Source organism: Megalobrama amblycephala, linkage group LG4, assembly GCF_018812025.1.
Source record: "Megalobrama amblycephala isolate DHTTF-2021 linkage group LG4, ASM1881202v1, whole genome shotgun sequence".
NCBI classification, from domain to species: domain Eukaryota; kingdom Metazoa; phylum Chordata; class Actinopteri; order Cypriniformes; family Xenocyprididae; genus Megalobrama; species Megalobrama amblycephala.
Window position 1 is genome coordinate 5,882,608 of NC_063047.1, and position 18,551 is coordinate 5,901,158.

Here is an 18,551-nt window from a genome sequence, read left to right on the forward strand (position 1 = left end):
CTTTGTTTAGATACTTTGTTTAGATGTCTGCTAATTTTTTAAAAGGATAGCTCACCCCAAAATGAATTTTGTCAGCTTTTACTCACCCTCATGTTGTTCCAAACCTATGACTTTTTTTCTTCTGTGGAAAATAATATATATTTTGAGAAATTTTCTTTTTAATTAATTATCTTTAGAAATAGATACATGTAGTAGAAGTCAGCAACCAAACGGTAAGCAAAACTGTAATAACATGAGTTAGAATAAATAATGACATAATTTTCAGTTTTGGGTGAACTATCCCTTTAAGGTGGTTCATGAACATGTTAATCATTCGGTGTCTTGATATATATCAGAGTTTCATAGTAGAATACAATCTGATAACATCACCATATTGTACCGCCACATTACATTATGTAAACAACCTAAACTTTTTGTAAACAGTCCCACTATACTTCCTCCTTTGTCCTGTCTTTTATCCTGTACCACTAAAACGTTGCTATTGTGTATTTCAACTTGTTTCAGAGGATTTCATTACGTTACCCAAGGCCTTAACTTCTAGGGTTACCATGAGAATTCAGACATCATTTACTCACCTTCATGTCTTCCAAACTTGTAAGATTTTCATCTTCTGTGGCACACAAAGTTTTTTTTTTTTCTTTCTCATAATGACCAAGCTGCAATGAAAGCAGACACTGATTTCTACTGTCAGGCTCCAGTAATGGCAAAAGAACATTAAAAATATAATAAAAGTAGTCCTTTTTACTCTTGTGCTGTATTCCAAGCCTTCTGAAGCAATGTGATCATTTTGTGTGAGGAACAGACTGAAATTTAAGTCGGCTTTCCCTGAAAAACCTCCCCTGCTCCTAAACACTCAAATATCTTTTACACATTTAAACATTCAAATTTTCCTGCCTCAAGACACACCAAGTTTGAATGTATCTTTTTGAATGAGATTTGAGAGCCAATAATTTCTTTGTTCCTGACACAAAGCTGTCGCGTGGAATATAGTGCGAGTCAAATGCAGTGATTTTTTTTTTTTTTTTTTTGTGGTAATTTTTGGATTAAATGATTGTAGCTGTACATTCATCCATCTCTTAAGATTTTTATGTAATATATAATAAAACTATTTGAATTAAATTTAATATTGTAGTTAAACCCACTTCGATGTTATACCTAAAGTTTGCTTTGACTCTCACCTCCGAACTGCCGTGAGAACGTGACAAGAGTCACATTCAGGCTGCTGGATAAGTCACTACAGTGCTGTGGTTTGGGGTGGGTGCTCATATATATATATCATTACAGTTGGGCCAGATTCTTGTCCCTCTGTTTCCTCTCTCCTTCTTCTGATCACCCATTATGCAAATACCTAGACTCATAAACGTCAAACAAATCCGAGACGTTAAACACCAGTTTCTCTGTCATTCTTTTTAAAGAGGGAACAGCGCACTGTATCATCACGATTAAAGCATCTCGTGAAAGATCTGACCATGATGTGTCTTTCCGTAACAACACACTCAGGCTTCCCTTTGTACAACAGCTGCAACCTTTCCTGCAAAGTGACTGGATATTCGCATAGCCTGTCACACACACAACAAACACAAGGGCGTGAGGTGGGAAACGATTAGCGTTCTGTAAGGAGAGGTTTGCGATCTGTTTGTTCCTTCAGTTCTCCGTGTGCGTATTCACACTCTCATGTTTGCTTTCTCTTTTGACCATGTGAGACAGTACGCGCTGGTGGATTATGGGTATATATCTACTCTTAACACATTTATACTCGTACTGTAAACAAAGAGAGGCACTGCAAGTCTAGCAACTCCAAACCTGCTTAAATTCTGCGACGTATAGTACACACAAACACAACGCGCACACACAGCGGGCCATCAGTCACACCCTTTTAGAGTTCAAAGCTCCTCCATCCTTTTTATCCACTTTCCAGTCGACAGCTCAGACCATCACACTCGCTAAACCCATCATTCCTTGCCGGCGTGTGTGCGTGTGTGTCCGGAGAAATGGTCACGCTTTCAGTCAGCTAAATGCCGCTATAAAGCATCAGAGAAGCTGAAGTCTCCAGCCTGCTTTCATCTCCAGCTGATCTGAGCTCAGCGCTCTCTGCATGCAATTTCAAATCACAATAACCTTTATTAGCTCCAGCTGACCTGAGAACAGATCTCTCACGCAGCGGTTTTAAGCTGCTTAGGGTTACCTGCCATTAGAAAACTTACTCCTGAACGCACACGGGGGATCAAACTCTCCTCACTCAACTTAGGTTTGGTTGAAAACACCCAAATATCAGGCTCAGGACGCCCACAGATAGATCAAGCCGAAAGCTGTTTACTGGTCCAGGAGCTGCAGAAAGCTGCTTTTAGGGATATGTCTGAATCAGCCATTTTAAAGGCTCATTATTATTTAAAATGGAGGGGAGAAGGAGTTTAGAGCCATTATTGGTGAGACAGTGATCTCTGCCTGCAGCTGGACAGAACAAATGGAAAATCTAATTATAAAACAATGCTGAAAACACACTTGACTCACATACACACACACACACACACACACACACACACACACACACACACGGCTAATTCATAAAACATGAGAGAGAGAGAGAGAGAGAGAGAGAGAGAGAGAGAGAGAGAGAGAGAGAGAGAAAGGGAGTTTGTTCATCTCCTTGTGATGCCCAAATTTTGGAAATGTCCTCACAAATGCAGTGAAACCTGTTGAAAAGTGGACTTCACTATATGAAAGGCTCATAAATCATGTTTTAATTTGAATCTGCTGTGAAGTTTGTGTGATGTTTGGATTGGTGGGTTTTAGCAAATATCACCACAAGGGATGCGCCAATATTATAATTCTGGTTGAGGGAGCTAAACTGATACATATTTTCCTGTTATGATCGATTCGATAATTGATGAATGGACAATATTAAAATTCTATTCTGTTTTGTCTAAATATACTACTATTTAAAAACATTCATAGTCCATAAGATTTTTTTTTTTTTAAGAAATGAAAGAACTTTTATTCAGCAAGGATGCATTAATTTGATTTTGATGAGAAAAATTCTGTTCTTTTGAACTTTCTATTCATCAAAAAAAAATTTATCACAGTTTCCACAAAAATATTAACTATTTTCAACATGATAATACAATTTTCTTGTGCACCAAAGTGGCAAATTTGAATAGTTGTGTCCCAAATGACGCACTATGCTCAATCCTTGTAATGTATTAATTTTTGGTTATTTTGTCATTGAACGTCAGCGTCTGATAGCCCCTCCCCCTCCGCTACGTAATTAAAGCTGCGCCAGTTGAGTGCATGAAGTGTCTAACATTCCACACTTTTTTTTTTTGTTAATTAAGTGCATCATCTGGGTATTTAAAGTGCACTTTTTCTTTTTGGAATTTTTAGCATGAACACACTACTCCAACTATTTATACTACAAAATGGCATAGAATAGTGCAAAAGTACACGAATTGTGACGCACCTAATGATTTCTGAAGAATCATGTGACACTGAAGATTGGAGTAATGACTACTGAAAATCCAGCTTTGCCATCACAGGAATAAAGTATTAAAAAAATATTTCACAATATTACAGTTTTTACTGTATATAAGAGACTTCTTCTAAACACTTCTGACAGCCAATGGGAAAATATTTTGAAAGTTTTTAAAGAATTGCTAAATATTACATTAAACGGTGTTAGTAAATTATTTTGTTCTTAATTTACATTTGGTGAAAGGTAAATGTAGTGAAACCAACATGCGTTGTGTATATTTTTGTGAAGATGAAGACATAGACTCATTCTAGTTCACATTACCATGACAGACTGAAACACAAAAGTGTGATGAGGGAGTTTGTTAGTGTCTAATGACAACTTATCATTGTTCTCTTGTTGGTTTTGGTTCCCAAGAGTCTCTCTATCTCTCCTATTATATTTCTCATGTGTGTAAATATCAATCAGTGATGCGGTCACAGATAACAATAAATGTGTTGACATCGCTATTACTAAAATGACATTTTTTCCTTGTGTGTGTGTGTGTGTGTGTGTGTGTGTGTGATTTCTTTCATTGTTTTCTCCCAGGCACTTTAGAGTGAGCTGTTGAACAAGTATAACCTGTGTGTGTGTGTGTGTGTGTGTTTGCAGTTGCTTTAATTGCTCTGTAATGGGAGATTCTGTGAGAGAAAAAACACACATACACACTGAAATTGTTTCTGCATTACTGTGACCTGTGACTTGTACACACACCCCTACATACACATTATGAGCACAGATATTATACTCAGTGTGTGTGTGTGTGTGTGTGTGTGTGTGTGTGTGTGTTTAACGGTGGTATCCTGGAGGAGCTCTGGAGGAATTCATACCTTTCATCTCACACTCAGACAAACACAATACTCCTGACAGTGAGTGGGAGAGCAAAAATTTGTGTGTGTGTGTGTGAGAGAGAGAGAGAGAACGAAGACGAGACGAGAGTGAGACAGACTTTGACAGAGAGAGACAGAGTAAATATGAGCATTTCTGGCTGTGTTTTTTCTTTTTGCACACTAAATATATATACTGTCTGCCATAGCAACTGATACCACCGTGCCAATGCATTTTGAGCTCAGACAAAGACTCTTAAATGTGGTTATGAATTCTGTTATTAATTAAATGAACATCCTTGTGCTTTTATAAATAACACTGTGTTATTCAGATATTATTTTAAAAACAGAAATTTTAGAGTTTCGAGATACAACAGTATCTGCAGTCAAGCTGCCCTTCTGAAAAAAAGTTAGCTACAAACAAAGAGTAACTAGCTTGCTAGTTATTTGAGGGAGAAAAAAGAAGAAAAAATATTTAAATATATGTCAGACTAGATCATTTGTTTAGAAAATCAGAAGTATGGCTTAAAATTGATAAAAATAACATAAATGTTATACAGACGCTGCCTGTATCATGGTGATAATATTTATAATAATGTAAAGCGTAAAAATGTTATTGTAAAATCTGTAATGCCATTACTTGTAGTTATTTACCCACTGAGTAATACCGTATAGTCTTGTAATATTGCTATTATTATTATCATCATCATCATTAGGCATTTGTAACAAAATGAACAGGTTCTGTAAAGCTGGTTAAATTGTAGTTTTTTTGGAGGTAAGAAAATCCTACAGGGCTAAAGTCATTGTTTCAGGGCTGAACAGATGTAAGATATCTTCTTGCACTACGGGAAGACCTGTCATATAGATGTCTTCCTGGAAGCTTGATGTGAAACTATCAAATGTCACAAGAAACTCATACAGCAGTCCAAAAAATCTGAACTGTCACAATTTTTTCAAGTGTATTGTCATCACAACTAAAAAATGCAGAATGTACAGCATTGCAAACTAAAAATAGTTTTGTTATTCTTTTGTGGGATCCCTGGTGATTTCCACTCGTGCCATCAGCACCAGTCCTACGTAAGGATCAGGGCGAATGGAAATATTATGACGCTGGTAAACAGTAAAGTGGAAACGTTCTTGAGAATTCTGTCTGTTCACTTGATGTATTTGCAGATCTTGATGGTTCAGTAGGGAACTTTAGCTTGACCTCTAGCCTCTAGCCTCTTTGAACTGGTGAAAGTAATATGGGTGAAAAACAGCAGCTAAAGACATTGAGGAGGAGAGCAGGAAACGAATCAAGTGAAAGAATGTACTTCTGTCTGATTGTGTGATGGGGAGTCATCATTCCCCTCCAAGGCCGACTGATAAAAACCCGGTGCACTGTTGCCCGTTGACTAAAAATCCAAGAAATCCCCTTTGCTTGCATTCGGTGTTTCTATCAGATAGGATATGAAAGGATTAGCCTATATATTTAGATTAGGATTCAATACAGGATATGAACCTTCACTTAAACTTTTAGCTGCGTTAAAGTAAGAAACCGATTCATAAATTAAATAAATATTTTCAGTTAAATCAGAAACTAAAATAAACTTTTTTGGTGGTAGGTTTTGGCTTAATCTGTAGTAATTATATTTAGCTATGTTTAAAAACAAGAGATGTCAGTGATATGCATGTGTGAATGATTTTTTATGTGTGTATACATAGCTATACTTGGACTAGCTATACTTATTAAATAGCTTGACTTATTTCTCATCAGAAGTCAACTAACAATCTCAATTTGGGAACATCCAGAGATGTGCTTATTTGAAAAAACAATATTTAAATCAAGTAAAAAAAATTACTCTAAACATGCAAAAAGTTCAACTCCAAAGTGTGTGTATGGTGAGTGTGTGTGAGAGAGAGAGAGTGAAAAAGAGAGAGAATTAATGAGGATGGGGGGGGGGGCTCTGCTATGGAGATTCCTCATCTCTCTTAGACTCCATTCACTCATTTCTCTCATTCTCAACAAGATGCCCAAGGCTCTGTGTGTTTTTTGAGTGTGTGAGTTTGTGTGCAGTTGTTATTGTGAGTGGGATATGTGTAAGCTGTCGCTCTCTCTCTCTCTCTCTTTCTCTCGCTCGCAGACAAAGAGCCACTTGTAGGAGCTCTGTCTTGAGAATGGACAATCACATGACCACCACACTCTATACATACACCCGGCGTCTCCACATTGAGTGTGTGTCTGCTTAATGAGAGATAGGTGACTACATTTTCCCATTGGATATGTTACACATCAAAAATAAAACTAAACTTTCCAGACTTTAAATTGTAAAATAAGAGGTGTGCGTTGTGTATATATAAGTTGCCGTTGTTGGTCCATTGTGGAGGTTAGACTTAATGCCAAGACATGTGATTACAGCCCCTTCTCAGAATGTAGACGCTTGTGTGTTAAGAGGTGTCTGTGTCTCTCTCTCTCTCTCTCTCTCTCTCTCTCTCTCTCTCTCTCTCCCTCCCTCTTGAATGAGGCTGATTTGCATGGCTGCTGTATTCAGTATTTAATTGGTGCCATTCAGTCCTGGTCTAATCCCGTGTTCACTTGTTTAAAAAGCGAGGAGGCCTCTTATTGGGTGTGTGTGTGTGTGTGTGTGTGTGTGAGAGTGTGTGTGTGTGAGCTTGTGGGTCTAACTCTGTTTCACACATTGCACAGAAACTGAAGTGCGTATGTGTGTGTGTGTGTGTGTGTGTGTGTGTGTGGATAATTACATTTACAATTTGAATTAAGACATCTCCCCCACTCTCTAATGTGCTACTGATTTAATTCAATTTTAAGCAGGAAATGGCATTTGTTTATTATTGATGTCCTTCTAGAATTTTGTTATTCTGACTTATCTTTTATTTTTAAATATATATTATATTTAAAAAAATATTATAATTATACAGAGTAAAAAAAAGAGAAAAAATAAGAGTAACTTTTCTTGTATAATTATTAATGAGAATTATTACATTATATAAACCTGATACAGATCATCAATGTAAGTTCTATAATTATTAATACTATAATTAATTAAGTATATTAATGTATATTAATATAAAATATTTTTATTTTAATAGAGTTAGTGAAGTAAACAAGCATTAATTATAAAAAAAAACCCTGATTGTCTGACCTATCTGATGCGCACATCAGAAATGCATGGCGCATTCACAAACACAGAGGGACACAAACTTCTTAACGTCCCCTAGGAACAGGAAGGGTTACCTAAATGATTATAAATTTGCTGGTGGGATCTTCTCAGAAGCAGCGCTGTGTGTTTTAGGGAGTGAACTGCCTATTATTGAACCTCTTTGAGCTCCCAACACACACACACACATATTCTCAAACAATCCCTCTCAGGTCCTGCTTCTGAAATTCTCTGTCTGCAGCAGCTGCTGATTTGACAGGAAGTGATGAAGTCTTTTCTTCAGAGTTGAGGAGGTCAGATTCCTCCTCCTCCTCACTCGCTTTCTCTTTCTGTTTCTGATTTGTTCAGTCATAGCTGGCCGTCAGAGGAAGGGCACGAGTTTGACATCTTCATTGATGGGGAAAAAAGAGAGGGATGAAAAGAGAGATCTAGAAACAGAGGGATAAAAGAAAGGGATAGACAGGAACAGAGAAGAAGCCGCAGACAGAGGAGGCAAATGTCACACAAAGAGTTTAACCCTGCAAAACTCCTTCAGTCATGCAAATCTCTTATTCTCTCACGCGCGCACACACAGATATTCTCTGGTGTCAACGCCTCAGATATCTACTTTTATGAACTGCTACGACATTTGACTAAAATCGCTCGTCTCTGGGCTGATCGTCTACTCACAATACGATGCATTTTGTATATGAATGTTCCTATTTTATATGTCAGATAAACATTGGTTATTTATTATTATATTAAGTTACATATTAGATATTTTTAATTGGTATTCAGTGATTTATTTTCAATATACTTTTCAAAGGTTTGGGGTCATTAGTTTTTTGAAGATTTTCAAATGTTTTTGAAAGAAGTCTCTTATGCTTACCAAGGCTGCATTTATTTACAGTAAAAACAAAAAAATTGTGAAATATTGCAATTGAACTGTTTTCTACTGTAATATATTTTAAAATGTAATTCATTCCTGTAATGGCAAAGCTGAATTTTCAGCATCATTACTCACATGATCCTTCAGAAATCATACTAATATGCTGATTTGGTGCGCAAGAAATATTTCTTATTATTATCAATGTTGAAAACGGTTGTGCTGCTTAATATCTTTGTGGAAACAGTGATACATTACTTTCAGGGTTCTTTGATGAATAGAAAATTCAAAACAGCATTTATTTGAAATAGAAATCTTTTCTAACGGTATAAATATGTCACATATAATGCATCCTTACTGAATAGAAATATTAAATATGATTAATCTTACTGACTGAATGGTAGTGTTTATATATCCAATGTCAACCTTTACCGATACATAAAAAAATCTCTAACATTGGTCGATAACTGATATTGTACAGATTTATTGTTCATACCTACTACTCACTTAAAGACATATTAATTGGTTTTCTGAAATTCCTGAATTTACACACTTTGTTTATAATTTACATTTTTTAGCTATTGATGCATTTCTTCTCTATTCTTTTCAATGACAGAACTGTAAGCTATCATAACTACAGTGTGTATATTCTTGTTTATATAAGTCTCTGTTGCCATTGTTTCCCTTCTTCTCATTGAGAACATAATTGTGCTTCTCAATGGCTGTAATTACTCAGTCATAATTGGATTTCACAATCCTGTACACACCTCAGACATAGACACACGTGAACACACATACAGCATGCCTTGTGAAGTAGACGGAAGTCTGTGCCCCAGTAAAAGGTTTTTGTTGTTAATCCGTCTGTGAAGATGTTTTGTGCGCTCTTATGTGTTAAACCAGTGAACAGCCTGCAGCGAAGAGCGTGTGCATGAGAGCCGAAATAACCAGCAGAATTACATTATACAGAGACAATATTTGAGTTTGATCAGGGCCATATATCAGGGAAACACAAGTTCTCATGATGTTTTTTATTTAAAGGTTTCTGTTTAATTGCCATAGAGGGTGTGTGTCTTTTGCATATGCTTTTGTAGTTTTAGGGGATTTCTGTGTATGTGTTTTTGTCTGTGCGTATGTGTATGTAGTTTCAGGGCATGTCTGTGTGTGTTTGCATTTCTTCTTGTGTGTGTTTGTTTGCGGTTAGCAGTAAAATGGGTGAATAACTGTGGTGCAATCATCTCTCCTTACAGACACATACTGATGGGTGCACACACACACACACACACACACACACAAGTCAGCGTTACTGAGAATGAATCATATATTCCCTAAATGTGCGAGCAGTGTTGATCAGCACATGAACAATAAATTATAAACTCTAATAAACAAAGTAAGATGCTTCTCTTTTCCTGTCCAATAAATCATAGTCAGCAGATTCAGCTCCATCTCCATCCAGCTCATTTCTGACTCTGCTTTTCTGTTGCTCTCTTTCTTTCATATTTGGAATTGTTTGATATTTTGAAATATGTTATTAAAAGGAAAAAAGGAATGGCGATAGTCCCTCTGGAGCATTTTGTGGAGGATCTTGGCAGTCTGGAGGGCTATTTGAACCCAAGTTTTTCCTCTCATGATTGTAAGGTCCACAGAGATGCAAATTCTACTGAGTCAGTCGCAGAAAGGATTGTTTAAATGTGTTTGTGATTTTATTTTATGTTTAACTTTGTATGCTTTGTGTTGCAGGTTTGTGTCTGGGAAGGGCTTGGTGATCTACCCTGAGATCGGTGACAAACTAGACATTATCTGCCCCAAAGGGGAAATTGGGAGACCGTACGAGTTTTATAAACTCTACCTGGTGAGGAAAGAGCAGGCAGAGTCCTGCAGCACCATACTGGACCCCAATGTTCTGGTGACCTGCAACAAACCAGAGAAAGACATCAAATTCACCATCAAGTTCCAGGAATTCAGTCCAAACTACATGGGACTGGAATTCAAACGCTTCACAAACTATTACATCACCTGTAAGTAACACCAGCTTTTCTGTATTTGTCTAACCTTTCTATACTTTATTTGCTAAAATGATTCATACAGAAATATTTTCAAAAATTGAACCTTTAGGAGTGCCCCTAAACATATTGATTCACGTACATATCAGTATTGATTCACTTCTAAAAATCTTTAAAGTTTACAAACATGAATCTATTGTAATTAAAAAAGAGGTTATTTTAAATATAACAGAAGTTAATGAGAAGTCCCATTTTATAAGTTATGTTTCCACCCAAAGTTGCGAATATAACTTGTGCGTAAAATTGGAATTTCGCATAAAACATTTGTGAATTAAGCAGCGTTTCCATCCAATGAGTCGAAGAGAACAAAATTGTCACACACCTGATAAATTGGTTGCTGCAATAGGAGAAGCCACTTTATATAATAATTTGTATATATCCTATAATCAGTGTTGGTGAAAGCTACTTTTAAAAGTAATGCATTACAATATTGTGCTACAATACCCACTAAAAAAGTAACTGTGTTACTTGGTTACTTTTTATGGAAAGTAATGCGTTGTGTTACTTTTTCTCATCTGGCCTGGGCTTTTTGTTTGTTTGTTCTTTTTTTTTGGCAAATGTTAAGGCCATTTCACACCAAAAGTGAAATGAATAAGCCTTAGGCTGAAGGAAATGCAAATAAACTAAACTCTAAAAATAAATGCAAACAAATATCTCAGCTGTACTGCAATTCTGGATCACAGAAGAATAGGATGCAGGAGATGAAAGTTCAACACTCTTTCTTAAGCAATAAAAACAACGAAAAGAAACACAAATGTGATGTTTATTTAAGTCATTTTTTCTTATTAGTAATGTTGAACTGGATCATCAAAGGTCAGCAGCAAAGACATTGCTTAATAAAGTGAGATGAGATTAAATACATTAGTATATTTAACATTATTTAACTATTATTCTATTATTTAATATTAATAATTGCATGTTTGTGAAATATTCTGAGTTTGCATTTCACAGTTTTTATTAATTTTAAGGAATACTGAATCTGTTTTTGTGCAAGTGAGATGAGTATATGTATGCTCATATTTAGTCTAGAACTAGTCTAGAATAACCATCATGTTTACACACAGAGCACACAGCGCTCACCCTCGATTTCTCTCAACATGGGGACAGAAGAAGTCTCAGTCAATAATGGGAAAACAAAATAACTTTTGTTACTTATTTTAAAAAAGTAAAATGTTTTGTAAATATAAAAGTAATGCGTTATTTTACTAGTTACTTGGAAAAAGTAATCTGTTACGTAACTCGCATTACTTGTAATGCGTTACCCCCAACACTGCCTATAATAAATTACTTGTGCCTTAGAGCGCGTGGACAAAACACAATAAACATGGTCATCTTATATTGGTTTCGAAGGTCGATTTGAGAAACACAGTCATGTAAGACAGTTCTGAGAGGTAATACTGAACCACTTTGCATTCCAGATTCTGTGCATGTCACATGACTATGACTATTTTAATGCACATCACGGAATTTATTTGGTAAATGCGTTTACATCGCAGTGCTAAAAGTGTGTTTTTGCCTACTTTATGGGGTCCTAATGTCCCCAAAAGAATAGCAAAACCGGAAATCACATTGTGTGGACCAGACTGTGTGATGGTTTGGGGTAAGGTTAAGGAAGAGAAAATATCATTAGCACAATACAAAAACCGTAGAATTCAATGGAATGTGTGTGTGTATATAAAATATGGAAGCCAGTTTCTGCCTTAGAGTAAAAAATAAAACGGGTATTTGAAATAGTTTAAAATGAGGGATACAGTTTAAAATAAAAAATAAACTCGTATTGTGATACAAAGTCGCAATTGTGGGTAATAAAGTCACAATGATGAGAAATTAAGCCATAATTATGACAAATAAAGTCAGAAAGGCAGGAACAGGCTTCCATAGTAATGGTATTATGTTTGTGTAAATCTGTAAATGCCACAGTCAAGCTTTTGTGAGACAGTTGTACTGAAGCACTGATTAATGATTCAATCAGAATGAAAGATTTCTAACACGTGCAGCATAAATGCATGCTAAAAACAGCAGGGAACAGCATGGTAAATGTAACACACTCCTTTTCTCTTTACCCCGCTTTCTTTTTTTAACTCTTTCCCCAAGGATGGTGGGAGGGAGAGACACTTTCAGTCAGGCATGTCTCATTGGTTGTCTTGCCTCACTGGGTTTTTGGTCTCTTGGCCATGATGCCCAGACATGTCCCATAATCCACTTCACCTCTACTGACCCATCACCACAACTACACCCCCAGAAAGCAGCAGGGCTGCTATTAGATCCAGTAAAACACTCTCTCTCTCTCTCTCTCTCTCTCTCTCTTTTTCTCTCAATCACACACACACACACACACACACACAAAGACTCCCTAGCAACCAGCTCCTTTATCTTGCTCTGGTAAACAGGATGAGTCTAGTTAAAATAATTTTGCTGAAATGTGTTTGTGTTCTGGGTTCAGTGGTTTTTGCTGTCTGGTCATCTTGTTTTCACTGGTCATTCGAGTTAATAACTCAGCGAGAGACTTTAGAGCGTGACAGTTTCACACGCATCCATTCGCTTCTCAGCAAAAGCCTCTTCTACAGTGTGCGCTATTGGTATGTCACATTTACATTGTTTACATACAGTGAGTCCCTGAACTGATTGTACTTTGGCATAAGTATAGATGCAGTTTAATATAAAACTCCCCATTTGTGTGTTAAATGTAAGCAAGATGTTTCCAGACATCTAAACTGACCACTCAAACTGGAATCATTTTTAAAACACACACCAAGTCAAGAAAAGCATATTGAACTCATTATGTTCTCAAAATTCCTGAGTAAAAAAGCATTTACTGTGTACATTTCTACCCGGGTTTGCCTGTCTTTCTTGCATTACTTGTGGTTAAAGTTTATGGTGTGTTTAATTATTACATTTAAAATATTTTTGTTTGCACTATGTTAATGAAAAGTTGTGTGGTTTGATAAAGAATAGTTAACATTTAGCTTGTGATGGCAACTAGATGCAGACCTCATTAATACAGACAAATCATTAGGCATCACTCTGCCCACCCGCCTTGAACGTGTCTGCCAGGATTTTTCAGTTGCTACATCGTCACACCAGGTGCTTTTTATCCATCCACGAGAATCTGCTGTTTCTCCTGTCACTATATTATACCGTTTCGGCTTGGTGTCGAGTTTCTTTCTCTCGGCCTCTGTGCCTTTTCTGTACCCTCAGTATGTTGATTTCTATGATGCTGACTATGTTTCCTTTTCCTGCAGAGCTCAACACTCACCATATCGTCATGCCACCCGCGTCGTACCCTGAAACGGCCCCTTTAATCCATTTTAGGAAGAACTGTCGAGCTCTTTGATTTTCTCTTAGTTCAGCTGCACCCTCCATTTCATCTTAATTTAAATCTTTCAGGACATGTTATAGTATAAATCTAAATTTAGAGATTTCATTTATTTCAAATGATCACCTCATCTAGAAGGCTACACACATCCAGTATTCGCAAGTCGATAAGCAGACAATGTAGTCCTTACAGAGGTTCAGTGCCCTGGCTCCAGAGGCCAACCTGGCATCCTGAAATCTCCTTGCTCCTTTCCTTTATCCATGTAACTATTTGTCAAATCGTCTCCAGTCTGTCTGCACTGGTTCTTTGAAGCCGGCCGGGTCTGCGCTCGCATATCTCTGTCTCAGCCTCCGAGTCATACGTGTTAACTTTATCCTGTCAGGCTGTGCCGCAACGTTTAGCTCAAGTGCTCCGGTCACCTTGTGCTGTTCTCTAAAAATGTTTTTTTTTTTTTTTTTATCAGTATTTTTATCTTGTTTTCCAGTAAAAATATCTAAACATCCTTTAAAAAACATAAAATTTGCAAAAGGGTATAAGGTTACAAGACTTTACAGTCATTTTGTTTCCCTTACCACATTGGCATTTTTCAAATAAATCTCACATAAGCATAAATTTAAGCTTAAGGTTGAAAAGTGAGGTTTATGCTTAAAACATTTAAAAACAATTAAGAAAAATAAGCTTCAAGACTAAATTGCTTCTCAAATCTCTAGTATTCAAGTATTTTTATTCTCAGATTCTGTCATGTAATGTCGGTTACAGTAATGTTTACCTTAGTAAATAAAATTGTTTATTAGCATTGATCTTTGCTCTTTTTTAAAATTATTTTAGGAGACATGAACAAGTTGGTTAGTCACTTAATTTCACAACAAATATTAACAAACCGATTATAATTTTAAATACTTTTGTTTTCAGACTGTTTAGAATTTTATTGGAAAACAAGATAAAAATACAGATGAAAAAAGTTTTTGTAGTGGGCCAATTAAATAAAAAAATATATATTTTTGTATTTCTTAGGTTCTTCTGTAATCAAAATCATTTAGGCATAAATATAAATATGCAGTCCTTTTGTCATTGCTGTCAGTCATGCGTTAAGCTATGCATGTTTTTATTGTTTGGGTATTTTTCAGTCTGGGCTGGGGTCAGCAAGTCTGTGCGTGGTCAGATTCTGTGTCTGTTTCTAATTATGAAGAGAGATTCTGAGAATTCACTGTCTTTTATTTTATTCCAGTACAGTTTAATTCCAGTACGTGTCCCAGAAAGACACTCTTGTGTGGATTCAGAAAGCAGTACAGGTTTGAAATGGATCCTGTGTCATTGTTTGAGGACAGCTTCAGAACTTAAATTCAAATAAGAACCTGTTGGATGAGAATGATTTGAGCTCTTGCGATTCAGACATTAACTTTAGAAGCGTTTCTAAAGGATGTCTGCATTTTAGCATCCCTGATCATGATATTTACTTTGACAGAGATCAGCTCTGACCCTGCAATTTTTTTTTATTGATTTAGAAACCAAACCACACCAACCATTTGCTCATTCATCAAAATTTTACTTCCATAAACGGATCTTGCTGAAAGATATCAAATTGTCAAAAAATGTGTGTGTGTGTGTGTGTGTGTGTACAGTATGTATGTGTTTGAGAAGTTGATTTGAAAAGCATGACAATGGAAACAGTACCGTCATACAGTCAAGGGAGCGCTAAACATGATGGAAAGAGAAAAAAGCGAGGGATGGAAAGTGAAAAAATGGTGAGCAGTCACAAGATTTTGCGATTATCACTGCATGAAATGCACGTAATGACCAGATGAGGAGGAATGTGTGGCAGCTAAAAAGACTCTAATGGTTTGTGCAATGTTTTCAGGATTAAGGGAGTTAAAAAGAGCTAAATTAAGGGTTGTTTAGGGTCAGCTTCTCTTTCGTGTGACTGTGTTGAGTGTGTGTGTGCGAGAGAGAGAGCAAGTATGTGTTCGCTTCTGTGTGTATTTTTGTGTTAAGGCTGTGTCAGCAACATATGATTCTGATTTCAGACAGTCCAGCTTTGAAGTAATTCTGACCAAACCGCTGCACCAGAATGATGAGTGTGTGTGTGTGTTGTGTGTGTGGGTCTTTGTGTAACCTCTCACCATAACTGTCTCTCAGGCCACAGCTGAAGTATGAAAATGAGTGGCTTCATTTCGCTGTGGTCGCTCTGGGGTGAAAGAGGTCAAATATCACATCGAGCTGTATGTGTATATGTGTGTTAGATGCCTAATTTAAACTACCCCTTTAACATGCACAAAAACTAAGAGCAAACAGTTGGTTTTTAGCCGCTTCGTAATGTGAGAAGAATATGGCTCCTATTGCAAAGGGCTATTGAATAACAATCCAATATCCACCCAGCCTGATATATTCTGCTCTCTGAAATGTTTAACCCACTATTGCAAGCAGAAGTCTAAAGTATGTTGTAAGTTTTAAAAAGTTATGTTACGTTGTTACACTGTTTTCCATAGTAAAATAGTTTAATATGATTGATCTTTGCTGTGTGTTGTTTTAGTATTTTTAGTATTCTGACATGCACAAATTGGATATTCACTCAATTTCACAAAAAATACAAACAAGTATAATTTTAAAAATATATTACATATAAAAAAAAGACATTGTTGGTTCATTTGTTTCAATTGTTGCAGTGTTGCCTTAAAGCAATTTTTTTTTATTTTTTTTATTTAGTAACACCTTGGATGGTTGGGGCCACATCATGGGTGATGTGGCCCTCATCAGTGGGTGATGAGGGCCACATCATACATTTATTTACATATTCTCCTTAGGTCCATTTTTTTGTTTGTTTTTAAACTTTTAATATAATATATGTATTGTATTAATATTTATTTAAAAAAAAAAAAAAAAAACTCTCCACTCTCTCTTTGACCTTTACAATTGCATCTTTTTTGTTGCGGTGTAAAGACTTGAGTGGAAAGCAATATATATGTATGTATGTATGTGTGTGTGTGTATATACAGTACAGTCCAAAAGTTTGGAACCACTAAGATTTTTAATGTTTTTAAAAGAAGTTTTGTCTGCTCACCAAGTAAAATTGTGAAATATTATTACAATTTAAAATAACTGTTTTCTATTTGAATATATTTCACAAAGTAATTTATTCCTGTGATGCAAAGCAGAATTTTCAGCATCATTACTCCAGTCTTCAGTGTCACATGATCCTTCAGAAATCATTCTAATATGCTGATCTGCTGCTCAAGAAACATTTAATGTGTACAATTGTACAAAATATTTGTGTACAATATTTTTTTTCAGGATTATTTGATTAATAGAAAGTTCAAAAGAACAGTGTTTATCTGAAATCTAATCTTTTGTAACATTATACATGTCTTTACTGCCACTTTTGACTGATTTAATGCATCCTTGCTGAATAAAAGTATTCATTTCTTTAATTTCTTTTCAAAAAAATAAAAATAAAAATTCTTACTGACCCCAAACTTTTGAACGGTGGTGTATAATGCTACAGAAGCTTTGTATTTCAGATAAATGCTGTTCTTTTGAACTTTCTATTCATCAAGGAATCCTGAAAAAAAAAGTACACAACTGTTTTCAACATTGAAAATAATCATAAATGTTTATTGAGCAGCAGATCAGCATATTAGAATGATTTCTGAAGGATCATGTGACACCGAAGACTGGAGTAACGATGCTGAAAATTCAGCTTTGCATCACAGGAATAAATTACTTTGTCAAATATATTTAAATAGTACACAGTTATTTTAAATTGTAATAATATTTCACAATATTACTGTTTTTTTACTGTATTTTTAATTAAGTAAATGTAGCCTTGGTGAGCAGACGAAACTTCTTTTAAAAACATTAAAAATCTTAGTGGTTCCAAACTTTTGGACTGTACTGTATATATTTTAAAACTTTCAGTCTTGACAAACTTAACTTCAGGTGCCCGTTTCTAATGTTGGGATCTTCTGTAGGAAAGATCTTCTGTTCTGCAGAGTGGCGGGTGCTATACACAGCCAGGAATAGCACAAGGTTTGGCAGACTTTCCCACATTTTACTCTTATCATTAGGTATTCTGGTGTTTGGAATAATAGTATCTATCCTGCTTCCTCTGTGTTACCTCACCATGACTGAGAGGGCCAAGATTCAGAACTCTGAATAGGCATTGTTGATGTGCAAATGTGAGGTCAACTAAATAATAAACTGCATTTTAAATTATAGTGAGCACTTATTGTAAACATTCATTCTGAATACTTCATAAACAAGAGTAACACACAAACACACTGTCTAAATCTGTGGTGCCTTGAAGACAAACAGTGGCTGAATATTCAGTTCTCTGCTTGTGGTATATCTGACCTCTTTGGCAAGTACTAGTACAAAAAGACATAGTCAGCTAAACAACTTTTTCTCCCCTTTGAGGCAGAAGCGAATGAGAGCGAAAAGGAAAGAGACTGAGAAAGAAAGCAATATAAGACAGGGAGTTCATCTTTCTTTGTCTTATGGGACATCGAGCACCAGGTGCACCAAACCGAGCAAGATTTCTGCTGTGTGTGTGTGATGTCACTCTGTCTTACGATCAGTGTGTGTATGGATGTGGTTGCTGTAGTAATGGTCACTGTTGCTGTAGTGATGCCCATGCAGATGTCCCAGTGGGTGATGAAGGTCAGTGATGCATGATGGGTCACACTACCCATGGAGTTAATGCACGTAATGAGTGTTTGTCTGGGTGTGTGTTAGAGACAGAGAGTGAGTGTGTGAGCCACATCAGAACAGAGACTAATTGACGTTTAATTACATTCCCATTGTGCACAGTCTCTGTTCTCTCTCTC

The 18,551-nt window shown here is 36.2% G+C and overlaps 1 protein-coding gene and 1 long non-coding RNA gene across 3 annotated transcripts in view; one reads left to right on the forward strand and one right to left on the reverse strand.

Moving 5' to 3' along the window:
• Nucleotides 1-18,551, reverse strand: part of LOC125266408 — a 218,076-nt gene that overhangs the window by 42,026 nt on the left and 157,499 nt on the right. For both annotated transcript variants that reach the window (XR_007184486.1, XR_007184487.1), the window contains exon 5: nucleotides 10,202-10,263. This is a non-coding gene — a long non-coding RNA (uncharacterized LOC125266408). The remainder of the gene's footprint in view (nucleotides 1-10,201; nucleotides 10,264-18,551) is intronic.
• efnb1 (ephrin-B1) overlaps nucleotides 1-18,551 on the forward strand; it is a 37,892-nt gene that overhangs the window by 6,245 nt on the left and 13,096 nt on the right. The window contains exon 2 of the mRNA XM_048187022.1: nucleotides 10,093-10,370. Within this exon, the coding sequence (XP_048042979.1) occupies nucleotides 10,093-10,370 (278 nt within the window). The remainder of the gene's footprint in view (nucleotides 1-10,092; nucleotides 10,371-18,551) is intronic.